This window comes from Rhinopithecus bieti, unplaced genomic scaffold, assembly GCF_001698545.2.
Source record: "Rhinopithecus bieti isolate Rb0 unplaced genomic scaffold, ASM169854v2 scaffold_31823, whole genome shotgun sequence".
Taxonomy (NCBI): Eukaryota; Metazoa; Chordata; class Mammalia; order Primates; family Cercopithecidae; genus Rhinopithecus; species Rhinopithecus bieti.
Genome location: NW_016814121.1, coordinates 1,395,925 through 1,417,118, shown reverse-complemented (window position 1 = coordinate 1,417,118; position 21,194 = coordinate 1,395,925). Strand labels below are relative to the sequence as shown.

At 40.9% G+C, this 21,194-nt stretch overlaps 1 protein-coding gene across 7 annotated transcripts in view; it reads right to left on the bottom strand.

The window, feature by feature from the left end:
- The window catches only part of SETX (senataxin), a 70,852-nt gene that overhangs the window by 35,281 nt on the left and 14,377 nt on the right, over positions 1 to 21,194 (bottom strand). For 5 of the 7 annotated variants that reach the window (XM_017849922.1, XM_017849924.1, XM_017849923.1 and 2 more), the window contains exons 5-9: positions 10,615 to 10,714; positions 6,477 to 6,650; positions 3,946 to 4,178; positions 2,761 to 2,928; positions 1,746 to 1,902 (exon numbers count right to left, since the gene is read on the bottom strand). In XM_017849922.1, the coding sequence (XP_017705411.1) occupies positions 1,746 to 1,902; positions 2,761 to 2,928; positions 3,946 to 4,178; positions 6,477 to 6,650; positions 10,615 to 10,714 (832 nt within the window). Of the gene's footprint in view, positions 1 to 1,745; positions 1,903 to 2,760; positions 2,929 to 3,945; positions 4,179 to 6,476; positions 6,651 to 10,614; positions 10,715 to 12,466; positions 12,786 to 15,811; positions 15,930 to 21,194 lie in introns of those variants that run through there. The other 2 variants (XM_017849927.1, XM_017849928.1) reach the window with 2 other exon arrangements.

The following is a 21,194-nucleotide window of genomic DNA, read 5'->3' as shown; positions in this document are numbered from 1 at the left end:
ACACTTCGTTTGCCTCACCCTAGTCCTGGCCCAGCTGTGCAGTCAATACACACCTGAAAAGCAGCTTAAGCTCAAGCCATCAGGGAAAGGCAAATTGAAACTACCAACTGCATGCTGCACAGGGACTGCTCTTGGGAGCATAACTGGTACAATCACTTTCAAGAATTTGGTACTACCTAGAAAACCGAAGATGTACAAACCCTTGAACCCCCACATTTTCACTTCGAGATATACATATGCTAGAGACCCGTGTTTTAGTGAAGTTTTTTAATGCTCATCTCAAGTTTGAAATAAAAAATTGAAAAGAAACTAAATTACCGTTGAATAAATTTTGCATGCCTTCAATGAAACACACTATAGCAGTTAATATGAGTGACGACAGCTATTCACAATATCAATCTCACAAATGTAAAAGCAAGTGGAAAAATGTAAATCAGAGATTGACAATGTATTGTATGTTTTAAGAGCAAATGAATTCTATGTGTAGGTAATACATATGTGATATAAAGAAAAACGTGTGTGATCCCTCAGAATAAAGATGACATGTTCCAGCCTCTCTTATACATCGGTGTGGCCAAAAGAAAATAAGCAGAGGTGCTATTGGCAGGACCTAGAAACTTTCCTTACAACATGGCTAGTATGTTCCCTCTGCCTCATCTTCATCTTTTCCTCACGTCTGCTGGAGCTGGAGCAGCTATCCTGACCACAGGTGCACTCGAGAATGGAGGCCACCCATGGTGGAGCAATCACATGGAGCCCGGGTCTCCAGGGACTCTCTAAGGCAGAGTCGCCATACCAGTGACTCTGGTACCAGTTCTTAACTGCCCAACTCTGGGCTTTTTAACAAAAAGAAACAAGTAAACTTCTATTATATTTAAGTCACTGTATTTGGAGTCTGCTAAATCAAATCCTGTTAAAAGGCCCTGTTAGGTATCCTTAAGGAAAATTAAATTTGGTAGGGAAGACAAGACATATGAGCTAGGAAAGGTCATCAAATACAAAGCCATAACTATACCACTCAATACGAGTGATACGAAAAATGAGTGTTAAGGTTACAAAAAGAAATAATTTCACATCTTCACTTCAGTGCCCTGAATCATTCATTGTAATGCTCATTATCATCTACATTCTACCAAAAAAAGTTATCCCTCTAGCGTAATTAACATTTCTCAGCTTCAGTTTCCCCACCTATAAAAATAGAGATGGTAGGGTTAACACCAAGTTCCTGGGATTATTTTGAGAATTACTGACACATAGCCAACACTCAGGGACTGTAAACAATGATTGTTTTCACTAAGCCTGTGCTTACTCAAAGTCTCATCTTTCACCGCCACCTAATGCTCCAGGAACCTCATGAACCAACTGAGGCTCTTTTGCCCTGATTCTTTTTTTTTATGGCAATCTCTGCTGCTCAAGTATTCCCTAACCCTCTACTTCCTATGGCTAACTCCTAACTGCCCTTCTCTAACCCTCACACAATTGAACTGGGGTCCCTCTAAGGTGTGGAACTTATCACACTCTATATTGACCTACTTCCTCACTAGACCATGTGTCTCCTTGAAGTCTTCACTGATGAAACCTCAGTACCTGGCACAGGGTAAATGTTCAATGAAATACTTGCTAACAAGCCACAGATTCAAGTAGAAGCTATTGCCAGGACTGGTTTGCTCTTTCCTTTGTCATTCAAAGTTGCCTACACTTAACACTGAAAACAAAACACACTAAAATCCACAAAAGTATCATACCTAAAGGATTCTTCTTGTCTTTACATTTTTCTTTGAATTCAAGGATAATTTTTTTCATAAGTTCATCAACAGCTGCATTGGAAGGTGCACACACGAGGACACGGTTTTGTTTGATTTTGGCATTGGAGTTTTCGTCTGAACGCCCCTTCCTCTGGTTCTACAGTTTGCCACATACACATACCAAACAAACACACAAAAAATATGGGTGAGCTCTATTACATAGCTTTAAAGTTTGTCTTTACTTCCATGTATTTTTGAAAGTTCTCATAATAAAGTTAAAAATAAATAAAAGCATCTACATCTTACACTGATATTTAAAATTAGCAAAAAAATTTGTCATCACTGCTCTGAGTCTTACTTTATCATCCACGTACTTTAATCAATACTCAATACAGGCCAGGCACGGTGGCTCACGCCTGTAATCCCAGCACTCTGGGAGGCTGAGGCAGGCAGATCACTTGAGGTCAGGAGCTCGAGACCAGCCTGGCCAACATGGCAAAACCCTGTCTCTACTAAAAATACAAAAATTAGCTGTGGGTGGTGGCGTACGCCTGTAGTCCCAACTACTCGGGAGGTACTCCGGAGGCTGAGGCAGGAGAATCACTTGAACGTGGGAGGCGGAGGTTGCAGTGAGCCGAGATCGTGCCACTGCACCCTAGCCTGGATGATAGCGAGACACTGTCTCAAAAAAAAAAAAAAAAAAGAAACCACGATCCAACCAAAATGTAGCCCAGCATTCACAGTATTAGCTGTGGCCTATAGTGAAGCCTGAAGGTCATCATTCTCATCCTTACGATTTGTTTCCCATAAAATAGTGGTTGTTTTCCTCTTTTTACTTCTCATAACCTTCCCTCCCTCTGCCACCCTTGTCTCTGACACAGTTACACACAATATAAAAAATACACACAAAGCAAGGAAGAAATAGCATATTAATACTTATTTACATGCCAGGTAACTCAAGTAAAGTAAAATGATGCATCTAGTTAACGGCATCAGTGCCCTCCCCCATACCTACCTCTGTCAGTAGACAATAGAGGAGGCCAACAATAGTTTTTGATTTTCCTGTTCCAGGTGGTCCATGAATCAAGCAGATTTTGGCAACTGATGGTGAGTGTTTCACCATAGCATATGCAGTTTCTATTGCTTTCTTTTGGTCTTCATTGAAATCTCTTAAGTAAGCAATCTATATAAAAAACACATTTTTGAGAATGAGTTGCTGTTTCTGTAGTGGAATTTGAAAGGAAGACCATGAAAAAGACCTGTTCAAATTTCTTTCAATGCTTCAGACAAAAGCTTTGGTTATGGTCAGACAAGATAAGGGCACCGAAGTGACCTTTAATCTAAAAACACGTTCACTGCTAGAAAGAAAGCTCATTACTAATTACTAATTAGTGTCTGTAAGGCTTCAAGTACTTACAAATACCACAACTGTATTTTTGTTTTTTATTCTTACAAAGATAACTACAATAAACTGCATTTACTAATCCACACCTTTTCTTTTTACTACTCTGTTTTTCTTCCTTCTTTAGTCAATTTTCTCCTTAGTGAAAACATCCCGAGACTATGTATTTCCTAACACATGTGGTACAGGGGAACAAACGTGGATTTCAGGGTCAGATCTGAGTCTAAGCTTCACTCACTTACAAGTTGGGTCACTACACTCCTAACCTAAGCCTTAGCCTCTGGTACTCATTAAATCTAGGATTCCTTAAATGTGAGAATAGACTGAGATAATGCACATGAAAGCCACAGCATACAGTAGAGTTTCAAAAAATAATACTTTCCTTTTGCATTTCTCTGTGTTAATTTCATAGGGTTTATATACAGCTTCACATGTTCAGATGACAACTTCATCTTTGCATTTCCAACAATACCAGCCAATTCTCCATCAATCATTCAAATGTAAATATAACACCACTAAACCTGAGACTTCTCATCTAATGCACATTAAGTAGGCTGCTGACCTAACATTTTAATGTTGCTCTTCCAGCAACCTTCAACTCTTACTGTACTGTACCTTTTCCTGAGGTGAGCTGACTAACCTAAATTACATACTTTGCAATATTAAAGAAAACTAACACTAAACTGTTCACTGTGAACATGTCTTTGTTGTAGACATATAGGAATATGTAGCAGCTAAAAATATGATGCTTTAGCATCCTAACATGAAATTATCTAGTATCATATAATCATCACTCACAATTCTCTCAGATGTTGTAGTTAGTAAATCTTTTGTACAGAAGTCCATAGGGTTTGGATTCAGAACAGCTCTAGCCAGTTGGTTCCGACTACCCAAAAGAGACATGGCTTTCAACTTCCTTTGTGTTGTTACCAGAGAACTGATTACAATACAATTCACAAGTTCATTTAAATTGGCCGGAAAATTCTCTTGAGTCTGGATGGAAAGGTAACACTCAGCTTTCCCATTACGCACTATCATCAAGAAAGAGAAAAAGCAACTTCAGTTATCACTGAATGATGTGTTGCCTAGTTTAAAAGGTCATGCAGAATTAGGTAATTTTAACATTATTTGTGGATATTATTTACATAATTTACCCAACAAATATTTATGGACTGCTTCCTGAACCCAGCAATGTTCTGTCCTCCAGAGGCTTATTTTCTAGAAGAGGGAGGCAGATAACCAAATAAATATGTCAGGTGGTAGTAAGTGCTCTGAAGAAAATAGACAAAGGGAGGAAGTGATGGGGATGGAGGCGGATAGGCTGGTCCGGGAAGGTCTTCCTGATGAAATATCTGAGCAGAGACTTGAAGTAAGGGAGTATGCACTTAGTGGGGGTAAACAGTGCTATACACAGAAAATCAGCAACTGCAAAGATCTTTGAAGACAGAGATGTGCCAGGAATATTTTAGAAATAGGGAGAAGGCTAACATGGCTAGAAGGAAAAATAGGGAGAAGAACGCTTAGCGACTCAGAGTAAAATGGGCTGTATTTTATAGGGCTGTGCAGATAGCAGTAATGACTCTGAATGCTATTCAGGATCAGGTAGAAAACCATCGGGCACTCTGTGTAGGGAAATAACATGCTCTATCTCACAAACTGAAAGAACCACTCTTACCTCAGAACAAAGAATAACTACAATAATAAAAGTACAGAAACAAAAAGACCATTTACAAGGTTACCATAGTAATTTAGGTAAAAGTTAATGACAGCTTGGACCAGGATATACTAGTAGACGTGGGAACTGGATTTGGGATATATTGCAAAGGAAAAGTCAATCAGATCTGCTGACAAATTAGAAGTGAGGTGTGAGAGAAAGTAAGGATCATGGATAACTCCAAGGTTTTGGCCTGAGTAACTGAAAGAACGGAGGCCCCAATTAACAAGATGGGAAAGAATGAAGGAAGTGCAGATGTCAGGCAGAAAATCAAGTGTTAACTTTTGGACTAGTGGATTTGAAATGTCTAACACATTTCCAAATGGAAATATCCGAGAGATGATTTTGATCTATGAGGAGTTCAGGGAAGGAGACTGCCTTAGAAATACAAATTTGGCAAAGGTAATCGTTTTCAGGAGCCAAAAGCACAGAGTAAGACATCAATCCTCACTGCAACTCTTCTAAATGTATCCTAAATGTATCTACAGAATTAAGCCCTGATCACACAAATAAACATGGTACACCTGTTATAATGCAGTACAATGCTGACACACTTTATTGCTACTTTTAAGATATCACGCAAAAAGGAGAAGGAATAATGAAATAATGTTCTTCTTCACATAACTAAGACTAAAAAAGTTGCAACTGTCAAAAAGGCAGTTTGGCATAAGAAAAACAATGTGGACTTTGCAGTCAACAAAAGGTTTCAGTTCTGGACTTAGCACTTAACACTGATGATAGCCTTGAATAGGTTACTTAACATCCCTGAGCCATGATTTTCTGATGAGCAAGGAATAATTTCTACCTTTTGGGGCTTCGGGGAAGATTATAAATGTGCATAAGAAGGACACGTCTCAGCCGGGTGCAGTGGCTCACGCCTGTAATCCCAGAACTTTGGGAGGTAGGTGGATGGGGGTGAGGAGTTCGAGACCAGCCTGGCCAACATGGTGAAACCCTGTCTCTACTAAAAACAAAAAATTAGCCGGGACTGGTGGCAGATGCCTATAATCCCAGCTACTTGGGAAGCTGAGGCAGGAGAATCGTTTGAGCCCAAGAGGCGGAGAGCACAGTGAGTCGATACGGCATCACTGCACTCTAGCCTGGAAACAAGAGTGAAATTCTGTCTCAAAAAAAAAAGGGGGGGACAAGTATCACTGCATACATTTGGTATTCATTAAATTTAGGCTAACATTTTTGTTATTAAATTACCTAGGGAGAAACATACAATGGATGGAAGTGAGATGGAAGTGATGTAAGCAGATTCCTTACAGTGACTTTTATGTTTGGTCATCTCATTAGTAATTGGCCACAAAACGAAGGATGAAATGTAATTTAACAAACAACAGATGGTCTGCAAATGGTCCATTTTATAGCAAACACAATGACGGATACAGAAATGTAACAAAAGGATAGAACATTACAAAAATAAATACAAGGTCTTTTCCAGGTAAGTCTAGAAAAACTAGAAAAGAGACTCTGAATGGCAAATAATCAACAGAGCAAAAACATGTTTGGTAAATGTATATCAAATACACTTGATATACACAATTTAGAAGTAAATTAGAAGACGAGATTGTATCTGACATTTCCTGTCAATGCCTCATTATTTACTTACTGACTGAAGTGCGGCGAAATTTATGAACATAACCAGAATGATATTCGTGGAGATCTTGTATGTCATTTCTCTCTGCATCTTTCTTCTCTTCATTTATTCTCTCAGGAACTAAAAACACCAAATCATTTTCCTTTGGATAAAGCTGTTTAGCCAATTCACATTCTTCCAGATAAACTATGAAACAACAAGAAGTCGGAATTTATATAACTCTAAGAGAATTATTTTAAATAAGATTAACTTAAAAGAAATTAAATCCTTATATTAAGTTCAAAAATATACAGCACTAATGGACTCAACATGTATTTTAAAATGGTAATCTAATCCAATCAAAACTTAAAATATTAAAAATATCAGCTACAGAATATAGTTTTCTTCAAAACTGCCATAAGGTCAAAATAGTAGCTAATAAATTTTCTTTCCTTTAGGTTTGTTTTGTTTTGTTTTGGAGACTGGGTCTCACTCAGTCGCCCAGGCTGGAGTGCAGTGGTGCGATCTCAGCTCACTGCAAGCTCTACCTCCTGGGTTCATGCCATTCTCCTGCCTCAGCCCCCCAAGTAGCTGGGACCACAGGCGCCCGCCACTACGCCCGGCTATTTTTTTTGTATTTTCAGTAGAGACGGGGTTTCACTGTGTTGGCCAGGATGGTCTCGATCTCCTGACCTCGTGATCCGCCTGCCTCGACCTCCCAAAGTGCTGGGACTATAGGGGTGAGCCACCATGCCCAGCCTAGTCTGGCTTTTAACTAAATTTCTCTCATTTGTTTCCAACTTTCAAAACCCCTGAAGAAAATTCGGAAACAAATCCAAGTAGTTATACACTGCATAATGTTGCTGTGGTCAGTGATGGACCGGATATATACAACAGTGGTCCCATAAGATTGTATGTTTATTGTATCTTTTCTATGTTTAGATACACAAATACTTCCCCATGTTACAATTACCTACAGTATTCAGTACGGTAACATGCTGTACAGGTTGGTAGCCTAGATGTTACCAACATGTTACCAACATCGTGAGAAGCTGGCATGATGATGAAATCGCCTGACACATTTCTGAGAACGTATCTCCATCATTAAGTGACTCGTGACTGTACATACAAGATTTCTGCAACTTCTATGCATTTCAAACAAGTGGGAAAAGAAGGTGGTAACTACGTGGGACTAGGAAAACAGAGAAAGCACTGGAATAAAGTTCAGTACCAACTGCTGAATCTAGCCCTATACTCTGAAAAATACAAACCACTGCTGAGAGAAACTGAAGACAGCCTAAACAAATGAAGAAATGTACTAAGTTCAAGGCCTAAGACTTAATACTGTTAAAATGTCAGCTCTCCCCAAATTAATCTTTAGAGTTAAAGCAATCCTAGTAAAAACACCAGCAGGCGGCCGGGCACGGTGGCTCATGCCTGTAATCCCAGCACTCTGGGAGGCCAAGGGGGGTGGATCACGAGGTCAGGAGACTGAGACCATCCTGGCCAACATGGTGAAACCCCATCTCTACCAAAAACACAAAAAATTAGTTGGGCATGGTGGCAGGCACCTGTAGTCCCAGCTACTTGGGAGGCTGAGGCAGGAGAATCGCATGAACCTGGGAGGCGGAGCTTGCGTGAGCTGAGATTGCACTATTGCACTCCAGCCTGGGCGACAGACCGAGACCCCGTCTCAAAAAAAACAAAGGCCAGGCATGGTGGCTCACACCTGTAATCCCACCACATTGGGAGGCCGAGGCAGGCAGATCACCTGAGGTCAGGAGTTTGAGACCAGCCTGGCCAACATGGTGAAACCCCATCTCTACTAAAAATACAAAAATTAGCCGGGCGCAGTGGCAGGCACCTATAATCCCAGTTACTCGGGAGGGTAAGGCAGGACAATTGCTTGAACCCGGGAGGTGGAGGTGGAGACTGCTGTGAGCCAAGATTGCGCCACTGCACTCCAGCCTGGGCAACAAGAGTGAGATTTCGTCTAAAAAAAAAAAAAAAAAAAACCAGCAGGCATTTTATAAATATTGACAAGTTGATTCTAAAACTGTTGACAATAAAAGAAACTTTACAAAGAAAAAAACTGGAAGGCTGAAACTATCCAATTTCAGTATTTTTTTATAAAGCAACAATAAGAGACTGTGGTATTGGTGTAAGGCAGCTATACAGATAAAGAAAACAGTGTCTAAAAGCAGACCTGCAATCAAGATCAACTGATATGCTGACAAGCATGCCAAGTTATTGAATGGCAAGGTTATTCAATGAGAAAGGCTACATTTTTTAAGAAGTAACACTTGGCCAGGCACGGTGGCTCAAGCCTGTAATCCCAGCACTTTGGGAGGCCGAGACGGGCGGATCACGAGGTCACAAGATCGAGCCCATCCTGGCTAACACGGTGAAACCCCGTCTCTACTAAAACTACAAAAAACTAGCCGGGCGAGGTGGCGGCGCCTGTAGTCCCAGCTACCCGGGAGGCTGAGGCAGGAGAATGGTGTGAACCCGGGAGGCGGAGCTTGCAGTGAGCTGAGATCCGGCCACAGCACTCCAGCCTGGGTGACAGAGCGAGACCCCGTCTCAAAAAAAAAAAAAAGAAAAGATGCTCAATCTCCCTAATAAGGACATTACAAAAGCCCATAAAACACCATCAATACACACAGCCCAATAGCTAAAAATCTCAAAGCAATCTATACAAATGTGTTGCTGAAGACACAAAACAATGCAACTTCTTATACACTGCTGGTGGAATATAATTTTGTACAACAGGCTTGGCATTATTTACTGAAGTTGAACTTATACACACCCTAATACTCCACAATCTACTTCTGGATATAAACTGAAAACGTGTTCAAAAGAACACTGAGAGATACATGGGTGATTACAGCAGCATTATTCATAACATGCTATGCAAAAAAGAGTTAACATAGCAGGCATGCTAGCCTTTGAAAGACCTGCTTGAGAGGCTGTCCCTTGGCTGGTATCTAGGAACTTAGATTTTAGGACAGTTCTCATGATTCCCTAATAAAAATGGCTCACTGTTACTAAACCATGCGTGAAAATGATATGGTCCCGCCAAACACCTGCTTTCTTTCTGCTTTGTGGCTACTGCATCTCAATGCACAGCTGACACTTGTACATGGGTTTGAAGTGCGCAGGTCTACTCATTCATAGCTTTCTTCCATCTCTGCCACTCCTGAGAGTAAGACAAATCCCTCCTCCTCTTCATCTGTCTACTGAGCATGACAGTGATAAAGATGCAGACCTTTATGATGATCCATTTCACTTAATGAATAAATATATCTTCTTATGATTTTAGTTTCTTTAGCTTTACTATAAGAATATAGTATATAATACAATATAACATATAATTTTTGTTGTTTTGTTGTTGTTGTTTGTTTTTGAGATAGCCTCGCTCTATTGCCAGGCTGGAATGCAGTGGCACTATTTTGGCTCACTGCAAACTCTGCCTCCCTGGTTCAAGTGACTCTCCTGCCTCAGCCTCCCAAGCAGCTGGGACTACAGGCGCCCACCACCACACGTGGCTAATTTTTGCATTTTTAGTCGAGATGGGGTTTCACCATGTTGGCCAGGATGGTCTCAATCTCTTGACATGGTGATCCGCCCGCCTCGGCCTTCCAAAGTGCTGGGATTACAGGCATGAGCCACTGCGCCCAGCCTCATTTTTTTTTTTAAGCACATCTACAGAGTAGGCTGGATGGGGTTGGGGTAAAAGAAGACTTATTCATTTTATTTTAAAGAGTTCTGAATGTTTGGTGTATTTATAACTAGTATATAAAAGTGGTATGTGGTTCAGATCAATCATGAAATGAAAAAAGAGATGCCAGGAAGATTTACTCAGAATCTGTAAAGACTATTACTGCAACACCCCCACCAAAGCCCTCCACTCACCCTCTCTCCCATTCCCAGCCTCCACTGACAATTCAGCCTGTAGTATTCTAACTACAGAGTGGGAAAAAAATAATGAATTTTACATTCATAATTGTCCCAGTAACTATCCTCATTAAGACTTAAAACATATTCTAAGTAGTCACAAATTCCGCTTAGAAAATTTGTGTCCCCCAAATTCAAATAATGCTATCTCCTCTTAATTAGAAATCCCAAATTATTATATCATATATTCCAAGTTGCATAAGAAAAAACTTACCCGCAAACTCCCAGTATTTTATATAATCAGCAGGAAATTTTCGTACTTGCAACTGATAGAAATTCTCTCTATTTGGAGAGTTGAGCCATTCCTGCACCACCTACACAAAGCACAAAAGCAAATTAAGAAAGCAACATTCCTGGAAAGTGATGCTAAATAGTAACATTTTCCAAAGTTAAGCAACAGTAAAATCCAGAACCTGGAATCTAGGTGACAGAAACTAAAAATTGATTCGCGGTGGGTTAATAAAATTATCTGGAACTGTCCTGTCCAATTCAGTAGCCATTAGCTACATTTGGTTATTTACATTTAATTAAAATATTAAAAAATAAAAATTCTGTTCTTCAGTCAAACTAGTCACACTTGTAGAGCTCGACAGCCATCTGTGGCTGCTCCGCCTTGCACAGATGTGGAGCATTTCCAGCAGTGCATAATGTACTGCGGGACAGCTCCAGTAGAATGCTATTTCCCAACCAGGTCAGCTAGCTCACAAGTCCAAAAGGACCTAGATTTGTTGCAAACCTTAGGGATTTCTTACCAACATGTCATCCTGCCAGTTTATAAAATGCTCTATACCTATCTTCCAATTTGTCAAAGCTCCAAACTCAGAAGTATCCTTAAGGATCTTCTGAGAAATAAGACTTTCCAATCCCAAATTTAGGAAGACTACTAGTATAAAAAAGTCGTAACAGCTTTCACGTCTTAAAACACTAACAAATATATTACCTTTTGGGCCCTAAGGGTTTTGTCTAAATGTAACAGTTAGTCATTAAGTATTTAAATCAACAACTGGCCTTCAGTTCCTCTGAAGAAACTTATCATCAAAGATTATTGGTGCTGAACTGCTTCTGCACTGGTTAACCGACCAAGACTCCACAAGGGTTATGCTATGCACAGGGAACAAAACAATACTGAATCTGTGTTATCCGCTAGTACGGTCAGACTCTGGACCACGATAGTCATGATCAGTTTGTATCACCCAGAGTACCCTACAGTAAGGCAACTCCATAGAATCATCATCAAAAACACATTCTATGTTCACAGCATTATTTACAATCACCAAAACCTAGAAACAACCCAAATGTCCATCAGCTGGTGAATGCATAAACAAATGTAATATATCCATACAACAGAATCTCATTTGGCAATAAAAAGCCATGGCCTATTAATAAATGCTACAACATGGATGGGCTTCAAAAAGATTATATGAAATGAAAGGAGCCAGATTCAAAAGACCACATACGTACACTTCTATGTATGTGACATTTCCAGAAGAGGCAGATTTATAGACAGATGGGAGATTAGTGTTTGCCCAGGGCTAGTGGTAGGAATGAAGAATGACTACCAATGGGCAGAAGGGATTGTTTTAGGTCAATGGAAATGTTCTAAAACTGGGTTGTGGTGATGGCTATACAACTATAAATTTACTTAAAAAAACCATTCAATTATACACCTTAAAAGGGTACCTTTTATGGTATAGTATACTTTAATAAAGCTGTTAAAATGCATCCTAGTGTGTACAACAAAGATTTAAAAAATGGATCAATAAAATTTTGTCACAAGGGATTTACCTAAGAGTACCCAGAAGATCCTAGATAGTTTTCATCTTGGAAAAAGGAGGGCAGATCCTTTCAGTTTGAAATTATTTGGGCCTAATAATAACTTCTACAGCAATCTCATGAGCCAGAGATAAGTGGATCTCTTATAGTCAAGCTATAATGACCAACTAAAGATAGCTGAAATTCCGGAGCTATCAAAGAGAAACTTAGCTAGGTAAAAAGTCCTAATGAATAGATACTCAATATACTACATAATTCACAGCTTTGTACATTTGATGCAGTTACAGGTTTACCTGTTTCATAACTCATGGGGCCCTGGGAAATTAAGAAATCATAAATTGCATGAGCTAGTAGTTTCACATTAAATAACTGTTCAAAGTACGAACAAGTGTACGTTTGTGGTCCATCAGAGCATTATCAAAGTTAAAAGTAATCAACTAGGTTCAGAGGATGAAAAATCACGCAGATGGTTAGAAAACGTACTCCTTTCAAAAGGTGTCAGCTCCTGTAAAAAATAAACAATAAAAAGAAAACAAGCTCTCTGAACATAAGAACATTCAGAATACACTGAACAGAGATGAATCTGGAGTGCAATGCCATGATTTCCGCTCACTACAACTTCAGCCTCGCAGGTTCAAGCTATTCTCCCGCCTCAGCCTCCCATTAGCTGGGACTACAGGCATGCGCCACCATGCCCGGCTCACTTTTTATTTTTTGGAGACAGAGTTTCGCTCTTGTTGCCCAGGCGGGAGTGCAATGGCGCAATCTCGCCTAACCACAACCTCCACCTCCTGGGTTCAAGTGATTCTCCTGCCTCAGCCTCCTGAGTAGCTGGGATTACAGGCACCCACCACCACGCCTGGCTAATTTTGCATTTTTAGTACAGACAAGGTTTCTCCATGTTGTTCAGGCTGGTCTTGAACTCCCGACCTCAGGTGATCCACCTGCCTTGGCCTCCCAAAGTGCTGGCATTATAGGCATGAGCCACCATGCCTGGCCCAAATTCTGTATTTTTAGTAGAGACAGGGTTTCACCATGTTGGCCTGCTGGTCTCAAACTCTTGACCTCAGGTAATCTACCCACCCTGGCCTCCCAAAGCGCTGGGATTACAGATGTGAGCCAGCAAGTCCAGCTAGCTTTCCAAGTATTAAAGGTCAGTGGTAATGCTGTAACAATCTCACAAAGCACTATCACTTCAAAGAAGCAAACTATGTCCCTTTTCTTCCCACTCCAGACAGGAAAGACGGATACCCAGTCAGGCCTCATCTTCAAAGGAGGTCTGAGTTCTCTTTTTCCCCAGTAACTAAGAAGAACAGATTATTCTACAAAACTGGCTGTTCCTAATAATTTAATAATTTAACATTTTCAGATCAAATAAATATTATGTTTTGATAAAATATTTCCACATAGACTAAATACACTGTTTGGTTATAATGAGGTTTTGTGTGTGTGTGATCCCAAGAAAATTATCTTTAAAAAATTATTATCATTATTTTTATTATTTTTTATTTTTTAAGACAGGGTCTTGCTCTATTGCCCAGGCTGAAATAAAGTGGCATGATCTTGGCTCACTGCAACCTCCACCTCCCAGGTTCAAGCAATTCTCCTGCCTCAGCCTCCTGAGTAGTTGGGATTACAGGTGCCTACCACCATGCCCGGCTAATTTTTGTATTTTTAGTAGAGACGGGGTTTCACCAAAGTTGGCCAGGCTGGTCTCAAACTCCTGACCTCAAGTGATGATCCGCCTGCCTTGGCCTTCCCGTGTTGGGATTACAGGCATGAGCCACTGTGCCTGGCCAAAAAATTACATTATTAAAACAAAAGCTGTTTCACTGGGGCAAAGAAGTTCCTGCAGCACTGGCTCCCAATAACCGAGACTGTCCTTGCCTTACATAAGACAGCCAAACACAAACCCCAAAACAGACAAAGCAACTGACATTCATTTCCATGTCCTGTCCCCTTTCATTACACAAGTCTAAGGCAAACTCTCTGATTTCTGTCCTGGATCCCTCTTCCCTTGAGGACTTAAAATTCCCAGAACTATCCATTTTCTTGCATCAGTTTCTTCCTGCCCATTGCTCATTCCCATGAGCATACACACTGAAATTGCTCTAAGAAAACCCTGTCAACAATAAACAAAACCCTTCCTTCTCTCCAAATGACCATTCAGCTTAGTGCCCCCCTCTTCCTGTTCCCCATCAACGCGTATGTTTTCAAAACACTCCTTCCACTCACTTCTTTTACATCTGGTTTCTGACTTAACCACTGCTGCACAAAAATCGCCCACCCATCAGACTCAATGATGACCTCCTTGCTGTTATTTTTCCTTACCCATCTCAGGTAGCGCTAATCCAAATCTCTGGTTCGTGATGCACTGTCAAGAGTCTATGCAAGACCCTCATCATTTGACTTCTCCTGTATCCCTGATTGATTCCACTTCCATGACAACCTCCACCCTAGGTATCCACTACAGCTGTGTTAGTATAACTGAAAAATCCAGAAGGGCTGTGTGTGAGAGAGATTTAGACAAATAGTATTCTACTATAAACTAGGTGTTTTGTGTTTTCAACCAACTTTTAAGTCTTCTGGGACTGACTCACATAGTGCTCTTTAGTATGAAACAGCATTTTATTCATCCATCCTTTTAATCAGCTCCAATTCTATATCCTATAAATGACATCCAAGACATAGATCCCTTATAGACAGACGTGCATACATTCTTCTAGTGAGCCTATGCAGGGATAAGACTGCTAGATCATAAAAGGATCACAAACTTTCGCTCACCTGTTATTCTAACTTCCTTTCCTCCTTTCAGTAACACTTTATATATTTATTAACACCAAGTTTTCCCTTCTGCAAACTATTTGTTGTCCATCGTCTACTGATTTCCATTTTTTGCTGTTGATTTACAAGAGTGCTTTGTGTGTTTTAGCTACTAATCTCTTGCCAGTTGAGGAATGTTTTAAAACTCTCTTCTTCCTATCTGTTGACTCCAAATATAGAGCCCTTCACTAAAAAGACATTAACTTTGACAGAATAAAATCCATTAATATTCATTAATCCATTAATGTGGCTAATGCTTTTTGTTTTTATGATTACCTTCATCACCTAAACTGACATGTTTTCTGATATTTTCTTCAATTCATTTAGTTTTACTTTCCAAACATGATTTAACCAGTTTACGTGCTATAAAGTATGAATCTTAGCCTAATTTGTTTTTTCCCCAGTGAAGTAGGCCAGTTTCCTCTAACGACCTATCCCTTCCCCACTGATTTGTGATGTCCTATTTATCTCATTTTATCTAACATTGACACATATGCAAGAAGGAAGAGTTCCTTCTTAGGAGCTAAAGGGTCTCCCACTGTTTCTCCGGTTATCTGCCTGCCCTGTGCCACTGTCATATGTGTCTATTACTATAGCTTTGAAACAGCTTCACAGCAGATAAGGCAAGTATCATTCCCCCCTCCCCGCCCTAGTTACGCTGTTCTTTTCAAAGTGACTTTATTATAATACATTTTGCTTTTCCTTACAGATTTTAAAGTAAGTCTATCGATCACCTCAAAACAATCCTGCTCCTATGTATTGGGATTTTAACTTGAACTACATCAAATTTATAAATGAATTCAGAAAGAACTCACATCTTTACAACGTGAAGCTGTCTCATCCATGAACATAGCACCTCTCCATTTTGAACGAAAGACTAAACATCTTCATCACCTTTAAAATAGTTTAAAGTGTTTTCCATAAATGTCTCATGCATTCATCATTAGACTAATTACTAACAGGTATGCAGTTCCAGTTACCATGATATTTTCTAACTGGCTATTGCTGCTACAGAGGGACACGACTTATTTTTTTGCACATCTATCTTGTGCCCAAATATTGATGCTACTGGGGTTTCTATGTAGGTCATCTGCAAATGATCAGAACCGTGTCTCTTCCAATTATTCATTGCTCCATTTTTGTCATTTTAATGAACTATATCACTGAATATCTATAGCAGCTGTCATCATCTACAACTGTTCCATCAATTGTTGCTTCGTCTATTTTGAATTACTATATACATACATGTTCACAATTAATTGTATACGCTTGGGTAACTGTTCCTTTTACTGGTATCTAGTGTCTTTGCCCCTCTGAATTGTTCTCATGTTAAAGTAAATGTTGATTGTAAACCTGCAACTCCAGCTTTCTTTGGTTCATGTTTGTTTGCCGTATAATTTTCCTATTTTGAAAAAGGGACAGGGTCTCACTTTGTTGTCCAGGTTGGTCTCAAATTTCCAAGCTCAAATGATCCTCTGGCCTCTGCCTCCCAAAATGCTGGTATTACAGGCATGAGCCACTGCACCTGGCCGTCTTTTTCCATTTTTTCATCTTAAACCTTTCTAGCTTTTTAAAATTTCTGACAGGTAACACTGTTCCCGGAACTTACGTTTTTAAATACATTCTAAAGGTCTCGATATAGCTGTTTATGTATACACTCATTCAGATATATGCCCTTGGCATTAAAAGCCCTCTCAATCTCAACTCTCCACTCCTTCTCTAAGAAAATCTTAGTCTTGGCTGGGCGCGGTGGCTCAACCCTGTAATCCCAGCACTTTGGGAGGCGGAGACGGGTGGATCACGAGGTCAGGAGATCGAGACCATCCTGGCTAACACGGTGAAACCCCAGCTCTACTAAAAAATACAAAAAACTAGCCGGGCGAGGTGGCGGGCGCCTATAGTCCCAGCTACTTGGGAGGCTGAGGCAGGAGAATGGCGTAAACCCGGGAGGCAGAGCTTGCAGTGAGCTGAGATCCAGCCACTGCACTCCAGCCTGGGCGACTGAGCGAGACTCCGTCTCAAAAAAAAAAAAAAAAAGAAAATCTTGGTCTTATACTTTTTTTTTCTCTCCCTCCGAGATCCTTATTACACATATATTAACACTTCTCTATCCACTTTCTTGCTTTTTCTTTTCTATTTTCTCCTTCTATCCTTTCGTGATAACTTGTGGGAATCTGAGTGGACATTCTAGCTTGCCTACACATTCTTCAGTTGTATCCAGGTACTAGCCACTCCGTTTACTGAGTTCTCCAACGATTGTGTCCTCTATCCCCAAGCAGCTCCTGTTTGTTGTTCTTTATGGTTTCTCCTTCTTGCTTCATGTTTCCACCAGGCTCTTTCTTTGAGATATTTAATATGCTTTTAGCTAAATCTTATTCTGACTATTCCAGTAATTTTGCTTTATCTGCTCCACATTGTTCAGTTTGTTACTTTTCTCTTACAGTGACTGTACTCCAGACAGGAAATGCAGATGTGCCCCTCTGAATGCATGCTCCCCAGGGAGACCAGGCACATCAGGTACAAAGGAACACTGCAGAACAAGTGGCTATAGCCTAGCACCACCTAGCTTCTTCTGTACCTCTACTGATGAGTAGGGTAGAGAGTCATGGGGATACAACTCTGGGAATAAGCATTTCAGTATTATAATCTCTAAGTCTACCCTGATACTTACCTTTCTGAATTCTGACTTCCTTGGTTACAGTAATTCAGCCTTAGGGATGGGAGGGAACAAGTGAACTTTCAAGAACCAAGCAATCCAACTATATCCACTGTTAATCACTCCTCATAGGAGCTGGGATACAATGCCACCCTAATGCTACCCACTGCTTTTGGGAGACATGAGCTAGTTGCAACTTTCCTGCCCTGCACCACAAAGTAACATAAGGGTAGTACTCTAGCCCAGGGCAATGAGGGGAAGAAAAAAAGGGGGAAAACCTAAGAAATTCCTTTCTACTTTAATTCCCATCTACAGGAATTCTAGTCTGCTCTACTTACTATTTCCTTCCCATCCCAAGAACCCAATCACATCCTAGGCTGCCCCAGAGTTTCTCACAATATGTATCAGTTTAACATCTTCAACTACACTCCCTGGCTTCAGTAATGTCACTCCCAGAAGAGAGGGCCATTAACCCATGATCATTTGACATCAAGTAAACAGCATCACAATCTAACCAGAAGCTTAAGCCAAAAACTTCAGAATCATCCTCCCGTCTTAAACTCCCCCACCAATTCTATCACCAAGTCTTCTAAGTACTCTCTCCAAAATTTACCCCCAATATATTGAATTCCTCTCCATTTCTACAGCTACCACCCAAATCAAGCCACCACCATCTTTCTCCTGGGCTACTATAGTAGCCCCTTGACTGGTCAACTGCATTTATGCTTACCTTTCCACAGATTACTCTCCACATAGCAACAGCAAATGGTGTGTAAAAAACATCAACTGGTGTTATGTAACTATTCCCCCAGTCTAATGACCAACCAAATAAAAAGCTTTCAGGCCGGGCGCGGTGGCTCAAGCCTGTAATCCCAGCACTTTGGGAGGCCGAGACGGGCAGATCACGAGGTCAGGAGATCGAGACCATCCTGGCTAACACGGCTTTCACCCCGTCTCTACTAACAATACAAAAAACTAGCCAGGCGAGGTGGCGGGCGCCTGTAGTCCCAGCTACTCGGGAGGCTGAGGCAGGAGAATGGCGGGAACCCGGGAGGCGGAGCTTGCAGTGAGCTGAGATTCAGCCACTGCACTCCAGCCTGGGCCACAGAGCGAGACTCTGTCTCAAAAAAAAAAAAAAAAAAAAAAAAAAGCTTTCAGTACCTTCTCACTGAACTGAGAATGAAACATCAACCTGCAGCTTACAGGGCTGTATCTGGCTCTTATTTCTCCAATCTTATTTCATTTCTCTTTACCCCTTATCAGCTACTTCACTTCAGCCATACCAGCCTAATCTCTTTCTTCTTAAGACTCAGTTCCTATCTCATGGCATCTCACGCCATCTCATGGCATTACATTTCATGGCATTACATTACATTACATACTTTCTTCTTCTGGATCTCAGCCAGGTCTCAAGAGCAGCCTCCCAATATCGCCACTCACAACAATTCATCACATCGGCCTATTTGTTTCCTCCACAGAACTGATTACAATCTGAAATTAGCCAAAGCGTCTATAGCCATACCACCCTAAATTCACTCAATCTTGTCTGAAATTGGCCAAAGAAATAGAGCCATCTCCCTACTGGGCACTGAGAATCGAAGTTGGTGCCCAAGAAAAGTACTCCTTGCCTGCCTGCTCCGTGTCCAGGCAACCTACAGTGACCTCTACACAAGAGAGGTAACAGTGGAGGACTGCAGGAAACAGAAAGCACATCTAAGTTTTAAAATAAGAGTATTTGCCACAACTGACTGCAAAAAAATTGGTCCCTGGCAAAACAGTGCACATGTATCCAATTAACACTTTTATGTGTTAAATACAACGATCAAAAAAAATTCTTCTTCCAGTCACATCAATATACAAAAGACTCATTTCTAAAAGCTGAATCTGTTCTCATTTGTCTTTTGTGAGGGATAATTCTACGTAATGTCACTATGTTCCACTTGCAATAAACATAACCAAATAATTAAACCTATGTTTCAGGTTCTAAATAGGATATAAACCAAATTTGGTAACCCCCCAAAAAAAAGTCTAGGCCGGGCATGGTGGCTCACACCTGTAATCCCAGCATTTTGGGAGGCTGAGGCGAGCGGATCATGAAGTCAGAAGATTGAGACTATCCTGGCTAACACAGTGAAACCTCGTTGCTACTAAAAACACAAAAACAAAAACAAAAATTAGCCAGATGTGGTGGCGAATGCCTGGTGGCGGGCGCCTATAGTCCCAGCTACTCAGGAGGCTAAGGAGGGAGAATGGCATGACCCAGGAGCCAGAGCTAGCAGTGAGCCGAGATCGCACCACTGCACTCCAGCCTGGGTGACAGAGTGAGACTCTGTCTCAGAAAAAAAAAAAAATCTGTACATACTATAGCATCCCATTAACAAAGTGAAAGTAAAATTGCATTAAATTACAACAGGAGTAGGGTGTGACTCTTGGTTCAGGACTGCAGTTGACGCCACAGCCCACAACTTATTACAATGACTAAAAACTAAAATTAAACAAGGCATCTTAATACAACCAATAATTATTGGCCTGTATAAACCAGAAATGATTAAACAAGATGGCTGAAATTGTATGGTTAAAAAGAAAAGTGTAACTTCAATGTAGATTGAACATACACCATTTCCTTCCCTCCTGAAACCCCATTAAAACACTAAAGAGACTTTTAAAAACAGCACTGACCAATTAGAACAAAAGGGACAGGAGAAAAGAGTAACCAAACTTTGGAAGCTGCAAAGCAGAGGGATGAATGGAACTAACTTAGCAAGTCCAAGAATGTGAAGTCCAACTGGGAAGCAACAGACCTCTAGAAGGATGGCTGGAAGGAAACTATTGCTCCTTCGTCCCAGCAAAAAATGACAAGAGATTTTTGTCTCTAGAAAGGATAAGCAGTCTCTGACCTCGGGGACAGCAAGGATGAGGATACCATGTAGGAAAAAAAAAAAAAAAAAGAAGAAGTAAATGTGTATATACCAAATGCTTGAACACCTCTCCTCCCTGACTCCTATATCAGCCCTCTTCCCACACTCAGCTCCCTGCCAAGCCTACACTTCCCAGGTAAAATATTTGATGATTCTTTTTTGGGAACTGAGACTTGACAAGAAAAATAAAGAGTAAAGACACTGATAGGCTGGGTGAAGTGGCTTGCACCTATAATCCCAGCACTTTGGGAGGCCAAGACGGGTGGATTACCTGAGGTCAGGAGATCGAGACCATCCTGGCTAACACGGTGAAACCTCGTCTCTACTAAAAAATACAAAAAACTAGCCAGGCGAGGTGGCGGGCACCTGTAGTCCCAGCTACACGGGAGGCTGAGGCAGGAGAATGCTGTGAACCCGGGAGGCGGAGCTTGCAGTGAGCTGAGATCCGGCCACTGCACTCCAGCCCGGGCGACAGAGTGAGACTCCGTCTCAAAAAAAAAAAAAAAAAAAAAAAATTAGGGCCAGGCACGATGGCTCATGCCTGTAATCCCAGCATTTTGGGAGGCCAAGGTGGGTGGATCACGAGGTCAGGAGATCAAAACCATCTTGCCCAACATGGTGAAA